The 14,282-nt window shown below is 52.6% G+C and overlaps 2 protein-coding genes across 3 annotated transcripts in view; one reads left to right on the top strand and one right to left on the bottom strand.

The window, feature by feature from the left end:
* ADGRA2 (adhesion G protein-coupled receptor A2) overlaps positions 1-4,185 on the top strand; it is a 46,548-nt gene extending 42,363 nt beyond the window's left edge. For both annotated transcript variants that reach the window (XM_050801257.1, XM_050801258.1), the window contains 3 exons: positions 323-468; positions 962-1,051; positions 1,288-4,185. In XM_050801257.1, coding sequence (XP_050657214.1) covers positions 323-468; positions 962-1,051; positions 1,288-2,560 — 1,509 coding nt within the window. In that variant the 3' untranslated portion in view covers positions 2,561-4,185. The remainder of the gene's footprint in view (positions 1-322; positions 469-961; positions 1,052-1,287) is intronic.
* On the bottom strand, positions 4,092-9,851 carry BRF2 (BRF2 RNA polymerase III transcription initiation factor subunit). Its single transcript, XM_050801334.1, has 4 exons — positions 9,588-9,851; positions 8,555-8,614; positions 7,110-7,431; positions 4,092-5,424 (listed from the first exon to the last, which is right to left on the bottom strand). The coding sequence occupies exons 1-4, from the start codon at positions 9,739-9,741 to the stop codon at positions 4,701-4,703; spliced, it is 1,260 nt and encodes a 419-aa protein (XP_050657291.1). The 5' UTR covers positions 9,742-9,851; the 3' UTR covers positions 4,092-4,700.
* Positions 9,852-14,282: the final 4,431 nt, after the last annotated feature.

The raw sequence follows: 14,282 nt of genomic DNA, 5'->3' as shown, positions 1-14,282 counted from the left end.
TAGGGGTAAGACCAGATCAGAGAGAATGGGGAGATGGGCTTCAAAGTGGAAATGGGGACCTGCAGTGATAGGGAGGTGGGGGATCAGCCAGATAGCCATATCAGGGTCATGGGAAGTCCTGCAGTGGGAGAGAACCCTGGGGTGGAGGCAGAGGGTGGCAGCAGGGATGGAAGCTTGGCGAGTGTAGGGGGAGTGGGCTGGGTAAAGTAAAAAAGCTGGGGAAAGGAGGCTGGAAGCCTGGGAGGACACCAGCAGGGCTGAGGCTCTGGGAGGGTCCAGTCGTAGCCCCCAGGTCCCCAGCCTCCGTGCCTTGACCCTGCAGGTGGGCATCACCCTGCACTACTCCTCCCTGTCCACGCTGCTCTGGATGGGGGTGAAGGCGCGAGTGTTCCACAAGGAGCTCACCTGGAGGGCACCCCCTCCTCAAGAAGGGGACCCCGCCCTGCCTGCTCCCAGTCCTATGCTCCGGTACATATTTTGAATTCCAGCTTTGCAATTGGGGAGGGACTCCAAGGCAGGCGTAGGAAACCTCCCAGGGTGGGTGAAGGGTGGGTTCAAGGTCCCTGGGAGATCACTCTCCAAAGGCAGGAGAGGCTAGGCCCTAGACTCAGCAGGTCACACAAGACCATGCAGTAGGGGACATCCTGCGGGCTTCTGAGGCATGACAAAGCCAGGGAAGGAGATGACTCCAGATGTCATAGCAAGGATCCTGGGAACCTGAGTGGCACCTCTAACTTCTGCACTGTTTAGGGTGAGAGAGCAATTCTGACCTTTGCCCCTTAGAACAGTCATGGCCAAGTCCAAGTAGTCCCTGCAGGGACCTTGCATCCCTGGCAAAAAATTCTGAGAATTTAAAGGGGAAAAACAATGGGACAGAGACACCAAGGAAAGGGCTCTGAACACCCGGTTCTTCCCTTCCCTTTCCCCACCTCTGGGACCCCCAATCCCTCATTCCCTCCAGGTTCTATTTGATAGCTGGAGGGATTCCACTCATTATCTGTGGCATCACGGCTGCAGTCAACATCCACAACTACCGGGACCACAGCCCCTAGTGAGCACCCCTCCCTCCTGCCCCAAGCCCACCTACCTAACACCGGATGCCTTCCACTCCACTGGCAGGGCCACCTGCCAGGTCCACCCAACCATAACCCAACCCAAGCCCATGCATGCTGACCAAGCCATCCTTGTCTCTGCACTCACCATATCCTGTCTCCCCCACCACCCTGGCCCCCAGCCCCATCCCGGCCATGCCCTCTGGCCTCATCACTGCTTCTGTGTCTCCTGCAGCTGCTGGCTGGTGTGGCGTCCAAGCCTTGGCGCCTTCTACATCCCGGTGGCTTTGATTCTGCTCATCACCTGGATCTATTTCCTGTGCGCAGGGCTGCGCTTACGGGGTCCTCTGGCACAGAGGCCGAAGGGGGGCAACAGCAGGGCCTCCTTGGAGGCAGGGGAGGAACTTAGGGGTTCTACCAGGCTCAGGGGCAGCGGCCCCCTCCTGAGTGACTCAGGTTCCCTTCTTGCTACTGGGAGCGCTCGAGTGGGGACGCCCGGGCCCCCGGAGGATGGTGACAGCCTCTATTCTCCGGGAGTCCAGCTAGGGGCGCTGGTGACCACGCACTTCCTGTACTTGGCCATGTGGGCCTGCGGGGCTCTGGCCGTGTCCCAGCGCTGGCTGCCCCGGGTGGTGTGCAGCTGCTTGTACGGAGCAGCAGCCTCCGCTCTGGGCCTCTTCGTCTTCACCCACCACTGTGCCAGGAGGAGGGACGTGAGAGCCTCGTGGCGCGCCTGCTGCCCCCCTGCCTCTCCCTCGGCCCCCCACGCCCTGCCCCGGGCCCTGCCCGCCGCCGCCGCAGAGGACGGTTCCCCGGTGTTCGGGGAGGCGCCCCCCTCCCTCAAGTCCTCCCCAAGCGGCAGCAGCGGCCACCCGCTGGCTCTGGGCCCCTGCAAGCTTACCAACCTGCAGCTGGCCCAGAGTCAGGTGTGTGAGGCGGGGGCGGCAGCCTGCGGGGAAGAAGAGCCGGAGGCCGCGGGCCCCCGGGGAAGCCTCGGCCCCCGCCACCCCAACAACGTGCACCACGGGCGTCGGGCGCACAAGGGCCGGGCCAAGGGGCACCGCGCCGGGGAGGCCGGCGGCAAGAACCGGCTCAAGGCCCTGCGCGGGGGCGCAGCCGGGGCGCCCGAGCTGCTGTCCAGCGAGAGCGGCAGCCTGCACAACAGCCCCACCGACAGCTACCTGGGCAGCAGCCGCAACAGCCCGGGCGTCGGCCTACAGCTGGAAGGCGAACCCATGCTCACGCCGTCTGAGGGCAGCGACACCAGCGCCGCGCCGCTTTCTGAGGCTGGCCGGCCAGGCCAGCGCCGCAGTGCCAGCCGCGACAGTCTCAAGGGCGGCGGCGCGCTGGAGAAGGAGAGCAAGCGCCGCTCGTACCCGCTCAACGCTGCCAGCCTGAACGGCGTCCCCAAGGGGGGCAAGTACGACGACGTCACCATGATGGGCGCGGAGGTGGCCAGCGGCGGCTGCATGAAGACCGGACTCTGGAAGAGCGAGACCACCGTCTAGGGTGGGGCGGACGACGCGGTAAACGGGCTGGCCACGCGGCTCCTTCCCCCACTCCTCAGGGCCCTCGAAGGCGTCTGCATAGTAGCAGGTTGGAGGTGGAGGAGCCGATGGCTGGAGGAAGCCCATAGGCAGATGTTCCCCCACTTGCCTAGAGGGCATCCCTCTGGGGTAGCGACAGACAATCCCAGAAACATGCATAATACATTTCCGTCCAGCCCGGGGCAGTCTGGACTGTCCGTGCCCTCCCAGGAAGGGAGAAGGCCTCCGTCTGTGTGAAAGGGCACAGCACAGCCCAGGTGGACCCTCCCCAAGTACTCCCACCACCGCCTACTGTCCATGTGGCCTCACTGGGGGCCACCAGCCTCACCAGCAAAGCAGAGATGAGAGCATGGGAACTGTGTTCTTTCCTCCCTGCCCTCTACTGATTTCAGCCCAGCCCCTGCCTAGATCCTAAGTCCCTTTTCCTCTGGGGTTTGGCTGGCACGACAGCCAGCCCAGCACATGAGGCAGGTGATATGAAGTCACAAGGTGCTGCTTTTCAGATCAACTATGCAAGAGGGGAGGGCGGGGCCATGTGAAAGGCAGCTCTAGACATCAACCAGTCCTGGGGGAGGGGAGTGGGAACCGGGCACAACTAGGAACAAACTCACCATTCCCACAGGAGTGGTACTTAAACCAGACAGCAGGGTTCAGAGGTGGCACACCGGGACAAAGCCGAGGCCTGCACCTCAACAGCTGACTGCCAGGTGCCTGTGGGTGAACTGAGGGGAGTAGAGGGAGCGGGCAGGTGGAACTGGGGCAGAATCTAGTCATGCCCTAGAGCTAGTCTTGTAAACAGTGGCGCCCCCATAAAGATGCAGGTGGTGTTTGGAGAAGCAGTTACTTTTCAGTTACAAGACCCATCTCCCCAGTCTCAGCCTTACAACACCAAGAGACTATGGAAGAGCGCTTCCTTGCCTCCATGAGGCCAGATGGAAGAACCATCCCAATCATTTGCTCTCCAGCTCCATAGTAGAGAGAAACCTACAAAATGTCAAACCAGCTTCCTGACTCCCAGGAGCCCAAGCCAAGCCCAGAGGCAGTGGCTGGGGTCCCTGCAGATCATGAGGGGCCTATGCCTTTATTACTCTTAAACACCGGCACCCATCTTTTCCCCAACCTAAAACCAACCACCAGCATTTCACTACAGGACCAAATGGAAACAGAGGGAACCCTGGGTCTTGGGAAGAGCAACAGGAAACCAAGGTCTGACCTAGGTTCCCTCCCAGTCTTCACATCATCCTGGCCTGATCACCAAGGTGACAGAGGACACAGGGGAGGGGAAAACCCACACACACTCCTTGGGATGGGTCCTGCTATTTATGCTTGCTGCACAGACATATTAGAAGAAGAAAAAAAAAAAGCTTTGTATTATTCTTCCACATATGCTGGCTGCTGTTTACACACCCTGCCAATGCCTTAGCACTGGAGAGCTTTTTGCAATACGCTGGGGAAAGGGGAGGGAGGGAATGAAAGTGCCAAAGAAAACATGTTTTTAAGAGCTCGGGTTTTATACAATAGAATGTTTTCTAGCAGATGCCTCTTGTTTTAATATATTAAAATTTTGCAAAGCCCTTTGAGCTACTACCTTAGTCTACCCGCTGTCCTTTTGTTATGAGGCAGAGGATCTCATGACACCACACACACAAACCCACCAATGCCTGTGAATGGACGTAGGGCCAGGAATTCCCCAGTTCCCACTCCTCTGAGGGCTGATACTGCTGGGAATGCCAACTGCTCCACAAGCAGAGGGACACCCCCTCAGGCCTGCAGGAGGAGCAGCAGCAGTGTGGCCAATTCAAACCAGCAGCAGAGAGCCTGACATTTTCCCATCCATCCATGAGGAAAGCCATCTCACAGAACATGGACATAGGCAACTTGCTCTCCCACCCCAAGGGATGGGAGTCTCTCCTACCTACAGTCATCCCTGTACTCCTGACTTTACTCCAGGACCCAGGGTCCAACGAATGGCAGAGCCCATCTTAGTTCCTTCAAACAAGAAAGGCAATACCTACGGACTTGTGTACACTTCCGTCCTTGGTTATGACAGGACTGTTATCAAGCTGTCAGAACAGGATGAAGTGCTCCCAATGGATATCCATCAGGGAGGGTTAGGGACACTCGTGGCAGCCTGTCTAGCAGCCTGGGCTCTCTGAAAGTCCCTAACTTCCTGAGGGGTACGCAAATACTGTTCTATTTCACTATCAGAAATGTTCTCATCTCCAGTGACGGTGGAGACAGGGGGTGCAGGGCAGATCCGCTTCGGGGGCTTCAACATGCAGGGTGGCAGGAGAAGGGCAGGACTGGCTGGCCGCTTCCCCTGGGGCAAACCTAAGGAATTATTTCCCACCTCCCCTTCTCTCTGCCCCTGTCCCCACGCCGGTGGCTCCTTCCCTCGGGTCTCCACTTCTGCTGTCCCATCCCGAAAGGCCAAGCGGACCAGCGAGTGGCGGTGCTGGAGAAGGTCACCGATGTGCTTCACCACAGACCGTTTGTCAAGTCTCAGAACTCGTAACCAGGCCAGCTGCTCAGCCATCCGCAGCAGCACAGCCAGAAGCTCCTGCAGGCGGGAGGACGCGGGGTAGGGCAGGTCCACATTTGCCAATTTACAAAATCGGGCAAGGGAACATGAAAGCCGATCTGCAGGCTGCAGCGACTGCCAAGCCAGGAAAGTCGCAGCAGTGATGACAGGCAAGGGATGCCGCCCAGTCACCAGCCACGTCTCGTTTGCCAGCTCCACCAACTGCAATGTTCGAGACAGCATCTTCTCTTTGTCTTCCACGTATTTGGCTGGCACAGAAGGTGAAGCCTGGAACAGTTTGAAGCTGAAACAACCAAAATGAGGGTTGGATCTTAATGATACGGGGGCTGCTCTCCCACGGTGAGGAAAGGCAGCCCACTCAAGATGGGGAAGCTATTCTGCCCTCAGGAATACTCAAGCTCACTGGGCAGCAAGTTAATAAAGGCTATGAGAGAAAACAGGGCGTATTCCGCTTTGTTTGGGGAAGGCGGAGGGATGCAGGAGAGCGCAAACATTTATTGGGCGCCTCCCAGTCGCCATTATTCTGAGTGCTTTACAACGTTCTCATTTAATCTACGAGGATGTACACCATTTTATGTGCATGTATAGTTGAAAAACTTTCCCATAGTCATCCAGCCAAGCGGTAACCAAGCTTCAGATACAAGGCTATTTGACACCAACAGCCTCTGCTTTTAACGCTGTTTATCAGAAAAAAGAAAAGAACATAGCTACTTCAAACAAGAAAAGAGCCAGGCACAGTGCTCATGCCTGTAATATCTGCATTTTGGGAGGATCAGGTGGGCAGATCGCTTGAGCCCAGGAATTCCAGCTGCAGTGAGCTATGATGGCACCACCGCACTCCAGGCTGGGTGACAGAATGAGACTCTGTCTTTAAAAAAACTAGAAAAGGCTTAGCTTCTAAGCCCAGTTCTGTCATTAACTAATATCCTTTCAGCTTCCTCTGCAGATGATCCTGCTCAGATGGAGCTGGGCATTCAGCCACAAAGGCCGTGGCACAGCACAACTCTAGGAACTGCCACGCACAGAGCACATAACATGAGTGGCGCAACTCAACAGCCCTGTGCCAAGGCTCAGACCTATTTTCCCCACGTCATTAGGTTGCTGTGAGGGCAAAGGGGTTTGACAATTATAGCATTCTTTGGCAGGGTGCAGTGGCTCACACTTGTAATCCCAGCACTTTGGGAGGCTGAGATGGGTGGATCGCTTGAGCCTAGGAGTTCAAGACCAGCCTGGGCAACATGGCAAAACCCCATCTCTACTAAAAACAAAAAGTTAGCCAGGCATGGTGGCACGCACCCGTATAGTCCCAGCTACTTGGGAGGCTGAGGCACAAAAATCACTTGAACCCGGGAGGTGGAGGTTGCAGTGAGCCAAAATCATGACACTACACTCCAGCCTGGGCAACACAGCAAGATTTGGTCTCAAAAAAAAAAAAAAAAAAAAGAAAAAAAGGAAGAAAATTAAAGCATTATAAAAATGTAAAACAATATTAACCTTATTAGTACAAGTATAAACTAAAGATCTTTCTCCCACATCCTTTTACATGGATCTTTGGTCAAAAAGAGATGGCCAAGGCCGGGTGCGTGGCTCACGCCTGTAATCCCAGCACTTTGGGAAGCCAAGGCGGGCGGATCACCTGAGGTCAGGAATTTGAGATCAGCCTGGCCAACATGGTGAAACCCTGTCTCTACTAAAAATGCAAAAAAAAAAAAGAAAGAAAAATTAGCTGGGCATGGTGGCAGGCACCTGTAATCCCAGCTACTCTGGAGGCTGAGGCAGGAGAATAGCTTGAACCCAGGAGGTGGAGGTTGCAGTGAGCTGAGATCACACCACTGCACTCCAGCCTGGGTGACAAGAGCGAGACTCCGTTTCAAGAAAAAAAAAAAAAAAAGAGATGGCCAAAGGTCAAAGGATTCAGGTCTAAGGACCCATTCCATCCCATCCTACTGTCTCCCACCAGGAAGGTACCTGCTGCAATAGGTCTTCACCAGTTCTGCCAAGCACAGAGATGGCACATCCAGTCCCAGGAGCTTTACTATCTGCATGTAAATGCTAGAAAACACATCCAAATCTGCATACAACAGCGTGCAGATGGCTCCCATTGTTAGGGGCCAGTTATGCTGTCGGCAGGTGATTAAGACGCAGCACCCAACCAACACCTCCTTCTTTTGCAGCCTGGCTGCTCGGATGCCAGAGTGCCGGTATGCCTGTTGGTAGTAGGCAACCGCGGTGTCCTCAAATGTTGGTGGCAACTGCAGAACTCGACAAAGGTCTCTCACTCGGCGGAGACCTAGGAAAAACCCACAGCAAAAGTTAGAGGGGTCAAAGGAGCTATCGGGCACCTCCTAGAAAATTCTGCTAGGACTCATTTAGATCTGCTAAACTTGCCTCAGATATCAGACGCACAAATTATGTACCTTTCTGGATAGACAGGAGTGACACTTGGTACAGTCATTCTAAAGACACAAAAACATCTGTGTAAAGAAGTCACATTTCAGCCCACTAGTTTTTGCAGGCTGATTTGATTCAGGGCCAAGCCAGTTTTATCCAGGCTCTTAGAGGCTACCTCAAACATACATCTGATCAAACCCAAACCTTATACTGAATTGCTGCCTCTCTCAGAACCATCCCTGTTTTATTTTATTTCATTTTATTTCATTTATTTTATTTTCTGAGACAGAGTCTGGCTCAGTTGCCCAGGCTGGAGTGCAGTGGCGCCATCTTGGCTCACTGAAACCTCCTCCTTTTGGGTTCAAGTGATTCTCCTGCCTCAGCCTCCCGAGTAGCTGGGATAACAGGTGTGCACCACCAGGCCCAACTAATTTTTGTATTTTTAGTAGAGGCGGGGTTTCACCATGTTGGCCAGGCTGGTCTTGAACTCCTGGCCTCAAGCGATCTGCCTGTCTCAGCCTCCCAAAGTCTGGGATTACAGGTGTCAGCCACCATCCCCATTTTAAATTCCTAATTACCATTCTCTTCTACTCTACCTCACACCAGCAATGCTGAAAATAGGAAAAGTGAAAAGCTGGACTAGGCCACCAGGATAGTTTTCTTTTTTTAATTATTATTTTTTTGAGACAGACTGTCACTCTGTCACCCAGGCTACAGTGCAGTGGCACAATCTCAGCTCACTGCAATCTCTACCTCCCAGGTCCAAGTGATTCTCCTGCCTCAGCCTCCCAAGTAGCTGGGACTACAGGTACGAGCCACCATGCCCAGCTAATTTTTGTATTTTTAGTAGAGATGGGGTTTCGCTATGTTTGCCAGGCTGGTCTCGAACTCCTGACCTCAGGTGATCCACCTGCCTTGGCCTCCCAAAGTGCTGAGATTACAAGATTACAGGCGTGAGCCACAGCACCCAGCCTAGGATAGTTTTCTTTAAAGCTACTGTGTTGTAAAAGGTCAATTCTCACCTCGTTGCTGGCTGCGACTAATTTGTTCATTTTCCCCTGTGCTTCGGGAATATGTTACCTCTGTAAAATAATAAACAACAAATAGTGTGCTTAGCCTTTATACATCAGACCCCTGCCCTCCCACCACACAAAACCAGGACGCAGAATTCAAATCATTGAGCATCTGCTGCTGCACAGTTAAAGGCCCCGTCTGATTTTCTGTCTACAAGCGGTTCCGAATACACAGAGACTGGGAAAGGTGAGGACTGCACTAAAGCAGCTCCAAGTGTTCCAAATTTCCAGTCATCCTTCCAGTACATTCCATACAGGCAATTTTTCTAGTAGCAGATTTTTTTTTGTTGTTTGTTTAAGGAGTCTCCCTCTATAGCCCAGGCTGGAGTGCAGTGGTGCAATCATAGCTCACGGCAGCCTTCAATTCCCAGGCTCAAGCAGGCCTCCTAACTCAGACTCCTGGGTAGCTGGGATTACAGGTGTATGCCACCACACCTGGCTAATTCTTAATTTTTTTTTTTTTAGGCAAGTATCTCGTTACGTTGCCGAGGCTGGTCTTGAACTCCTGGGCTCAAGCATTCCTCTCGGCTCTGCCTCCCAAAGCGCTGGGATTACAGGCTTAAGCCACTCCACCCAGACAATGGCTGCAGATTTTGAGGGCTGCCATGGTCAGAAACTTGGAAAGCAAAGAAAAGTAATGTTTTTCCAGTTTGTGCTTAAAACTATTTCAGGGTAATAATACATGCTATAATCATATCGGCAATCCTTCCACAATGACCAGATATGGCAAGATGAGTGGAACTTTCTGTGTCACTTACTCAACATTTATTACCCTCTCCATCTATGCCCTACACTAAGTGCTGGAAAAACACAGATGAATGGCAGCCCCCATCTCCTTCGGCTCCCTCGCTCACTTTAGGTCATTTTCTCTCATATTAGGAGTGCGCGTTACAGTTAGGAGTATGCGGGGGGAGCGGGGAGACAAAAGGAATCTGATGTTAATCCCTCCACCGCCCCAGGCTGTCCCCAGGGCCACAAGTACCTCGGAGATTGCCCTCGTCGCTGAAGGTAGTGGTAAGGACCCCCTCGGTGACCACGCAGCCGCAGTCGGAGCACACCAGCTGGCTCTGCGAATAGTGTGAGTCTTCCACCAGCTCCGTGGAGCCGCAGTCAGGGCAGCGGCCTCTGCCTGGCATCTCACAACCGGCCCCAAAGCCGCGGAAGCCTTCGGAGACTCCTGCGTCTGCGACAGCAACCGTGCGGCAGCAAAAAGTAGGAGGGGACCCTTCAGAGGGTTGCACCTTCGTCTTCCGGCCAGCGCCACGGCGGGATAGGCGGTTCCCTCCGCGGGGAGGCTGAGCGCCACTTCCGGTTGGTTCCTCCGCGGGCTCGGGTAGAAACGTGAGCTAGGAGAGGAGGTTCCTGGTCTGAACTGTAGCTCTCTGGTTTCCCTGCTCTGTGTAGTTAGTTTTTGGGACCCAGACTGGGGCTTGAATTTGGGTAGGTTTCTGCCTACATGGACACGTATAATAGACAGGAGATTGTTGTCACCCCTGAACAACCCTCCTTTTAAAGTCCTAAGCAATCGCAGGTTGGTAATGAATGTTTAATTTGGCCATAGAAGAAAGTATATTTTTTAAAGGGAGAGTAGTGGAGAGAGAGCGAGAGCAGGAAACTGTGTTCTGCTTTCCAGAGCTGCTTCCTAAAGCAGGGACCTTCCTCTCTTTACCTCCTGTTTTTCTCAACTGTAAAATGAGGAAGTTGAAATAAAATCCGGAGTGGCAAACCCAAATGCTTTTGGAGGCCAGGCAGGAATGTCTAAAGGAGTTTGGAGTGAACGAATGTGGAGTGATGGAGCTTTTGGCAACCTGGAGGAGTGCAAGCACGGAGATTCAGATGTTTCTTAAAAAAAACCTTGAGCTAACCGGGCGTGGTGGCTCACGCCTGTAATCCCAGCACTTTGGGAGGCCGAGGCAGGTGGATCACCTGAGCTCGGGAGTTTGAGACCAGCCTGGGGAACATGGTGAAATCCCGTCTCTACTGAAAATACACAAAAATTGGCTGGGCGTGGTGGTGCACGTCTCTAATCCCAGCTACTCGGGAGGCTGACGCAGGAGAATCGCTTGAACCCAGGAGGCGCACGTTGCAGTGCGCTGAGATCGCGCCACTGCACTCCAGCCTGGGTGGCAGAGCGAGACTCCGTCTCAAACAAAACAAAACATACCTTTATGAAGTGCCAGTCCCTTCTTTTCCACACCCAGTTTTTACGCGTGATACCCAAACCTAAAAACACCATCCCCTCCCTAAGAGACTGCTTTCTCAGAGTGTGAGAATCACTACTCCTTTTCAAAGACATCCCATCCATTCCCATGGGGCTTGATCACATTGGAGGGCCAAGGGACACAATAATACCCAAGGGTCCTTTCTCTTCCATTTGAATTACTTTAGTATCATAACAGAAGGGGGCTTCAGGACATTAATAATGGTGGGCTTTGGCAGTCCAAGCCCCCCACCCTTTTCTAGACCTCCCCACTAGCGTGAGATATAGGATGAGAGTTTATTTCTGGCTGTCTGACAGTTAAATATTAAGATACATTTGCACATGTGCACGCGCACACACACACCACTCAGAAACATGTATTAGTTTTAGACAGTGTGGTTGACATTCTTACTTGGACGAAGAAGGTGTCCCTAAAAGCGACATAAGTTGCCCTGGGAACAGTTCCTTGCATGATCACACAGCAGAGCATCAGACTCCCCTCATCCCCAGTTGTGTGCAGATCTTGAACCTACCTCCACTTTTTTTTAAGCGGGACTTTCCAGAGCCCATCTACCTATGACAGAAGCCTTGAAATTCTGCCTGACCCAACCTGATTGATTGTAAAGTGGAAAAGCAGTTTTATGATCCTGTAGCCAGCCATGGAAGGAGAAAGCTGGTTGTCTTTCCCAGTCACACGTGTGGTGTGTACTTACTGGGAGCCTAGGAGAGCCTGGTCCTCAGGCACACACAGGCTGGGAGGCGGCAGGGTGCAGGCCAGAAGATGGCGCTGTCTCCTAAGATGTGTACGTTTGGGGTTCTGCACTTTCTTAGAAGTCCATTTATTTGGGAAATGTATTTGCCTTGCTCCAGGAAATCTAGACAGACGTGGAAATCATCCTTGGTGCCCTCTCCACTGCTCCCAACTCATCTAAGAGTTACCATTATTCGTGGTAGTGATTATCTTATTTATTTATTTATTTACTTACTTACTTTTAAGACGGAGTCTCGCCCTGTCACCCAGGCTGGAGTGCAGTGGCACGGTCTCAGCTCACTGCAGCCTCCACCTCCCGGGTTCAAGCGATTCCCCTGCCTCAGCCTCCCGAGTAGCTGGGACCACATGCGCCCACCACCATGCCTGGCTAGTTTTTGTATTTTCAGTAGAGACGGGGTTCACCATGTTGGCCGGGCTGGTCTCAAACTTCAGACCTCAGGTGATCTGCCCACCTCGGCCTCCCAAAGTGCTGGGATTACAAGCGTGAGCCACCACGCCTGGCAATGATTATCTTTTTAACAAATGCCCCCAGTGCCCAGGGTGGGCTTGGCCAGAGCAGAAAGCTAGTCGTAGGGAGGTCATTGAACAGCAGCCCAGCTGTGGTCCAGATGTGTAATGCTGACATTGAGGCCAGAGTTCTTTCTAGAGGGTAGAGTAGAGGAAGGCACTGAGGAAGAAGAGGATCTGGCACCTGAATGAAGTCCTTTGTGCATCCTCCCTCCTTTGGCTGTGTACATTCTAGTTCGTTGTTTGACTTTCTCTTTGGATGGAAGTCTCTGTGGGAGCAATCTGGCTTTCTCATCCTTATGTCCCCAGGAGTACCTCCTAAAGTGAAGGCTGGCATTCAGTAAAGAGGAGTTCAACTCCTGTGAATTCCTGTCCTAGGTGGTCCTGTCCAAAGCACCAAACTGGCCGGGCACGTGGCTCATGACTGTAACCCTAATACTGGGGGAGTCTGATGTGGGAAGATAGCTTGAGGCCAGGAGTTCAAGACTGTCCTGGGCAACATAGTGAGACCCCGCCCCCTCTCAAAAAAAAAAAAAAAAAGCAGGGTATAGCGGTGTGTACTTGGAGTCCCAGATACTCGGGAGGCTAAGGCAGGAGGATCACTTGAGCCCAGGAGTTAAGAGGCTGCCATGAGCTATGATTGCACTACTGCACTCCAGCCTGGGTAACAGAGTGAGACCCTGACTCTTAAAAAAAAAAAAAAAAATGAAGGAGGAGCACCACATAGACCCAGTTCCTCTGAAGCAGGCCCATTTCCATCTAGAGCAAGTGACTGCTGAGAGCGGGTTGCTCTCCAGGCCTGCCTTCTAGCCTCAGCCTTGGGCTCCTCTCAGCTTAGCTGACGATGCTTTGCAACCCCAACCCAGTTTCACCAAGCCCTGAGTACAGCTCGCACTGTGGCACTGGGCCTGGCAGTTGCTTCAGGCCTTGGAGCTTTTCTGACTGGACTTCCTTCCCACCGCTCTTTAGTGGGCACTTCCCGATGACATAGCCTCAGGGCAGAGCATGGCCAGGGCTTCCCAAATCTCTGTGCCAAGCACCTTTCCTCACTCATATGCAGCCTCCCCTCTGCATAGTTTAGTCTGCCCCTCCCAGCTACTTCTCTCCGGGCTAAGGATTCACATGTTCAATTTCTTGAACTCCTAGGAACAAAGGCATCTGGTAACTCCAGGAAGGTGGTCATAGCACAGACCTGGTGCACTGCGTAGGCCAGGGCAACCTGACCTGGAACTCCTCTCTGCTGGGAGGCTGAGGCTCATCTGGCCTTATGGAAAGTCCTGAGAGAGGATTGAGTCATATGGCCTCCATTTTCCTTGCCGGCCCCACTCCTCCACAATTCCAAGTGAATGATAGAATGTTACATTCCTGCCCCTCAAAGTGATCCTAGCCTACGGGTTGGCAAACTTATTCTTCTCTATTTTCTAAAAATATTTTTAATTTAAAAACTTTTTTTTTTTTTTTTTTAGAAACAGGATCTCACTATGTTGCCCAGGCTGGTCTCAGACTCCTGGGCTCAGACAGTCCTCCTGCCTCGGCCTCCCGAAATGCTGGATTTACAGGCATGGGGCCACCACACCCAGCCATCAGACTTACCTGGCCATCAGACTTTTTCTATAAAAGGCCAGATAGTAAATATTTTGGGTTTTTCGAACAACAGATACTCTGTTGCAATTACTCAACTCAGCTGTTGCAATGTGAAAACAGCCATAGACAGTTACGTAAACAAACGGTCATGGCTGTATTCTAATAAAGCGTCATCTATGGGTGCTGAAATTGAATTTCATATAATTTTTTGTTTTGTTTTAAAACCAAAGTTTATTCCGGCCAACTTGCTGTACTGTTTTTTTTAATAACAGCTCATAGATCAGAACTGGTCTGTTTTAAACCTTCCTATCCATATCAAACACAATGATGTTGAGGTAAGAGGGACCCTTTCTTCTTCTTCTTCTTCTTCTTCTTTTTTTTTGAGACAAGGTCTTGCTCTGTTGCCCAGTCTGGAGTGCAGTGGTGCCATCTCAGCCCACTGCAACCTCCATCTCCTGGGTTCAAGCAATTCTCATGCCTCAGCCTCCTGAATAGCTGGGATTACAGGTTTGTGCCACCACGCCCAGCTAATTTTTGTATTTTTAGTGGAGACAGGGTTTTACCATCTTGGCCAGGCTGGTCTCGAACTCCTGACTTCAAGTGATCCACCCACC

Source organism: Macaca thibetana, chromosome 8 (genome assembly GCF_024542745.1).
Source record: "Macaca thibetana thibetana isolate TM-01 chromosome 8, ASM2454274v1, whole genome shotgun sequence".
NCBI lineage: Eukaryota > Metazoa > Chordata > Mammalia > Primates > Cercopithecidae > Macaca > Macaca thibetana.
This window is presented reverse-complemented; position numbering and strand designations above follow the sequence as displayed.

Excerpts from the sequence above, each read along its gene's own strand:
- BRF2 (XM_050801334.1), bottom strand. The coding sequence starts at position 9,741 with ATGCCAGGCAGAGGCCGCTGCCCTGACTGCGGCTCCACGGAGCTGGTG. Across the intron at positions 8,615-9,587 it reads CGACGAGGGCAATCTCCGAG|AGGTAACATATTCCCGAAGC; the intron begins GTACTTGTGGCC and ends ATTATTTTACAG. Across the intron at positions 7,432-8,554 it reads TAGTCGCAGCCAGCAACGAG|GTCTCCGCCGAGTGAGAGAC; the intron begins GTGAGAATTGAC and ends GGTTTTTCCTAG.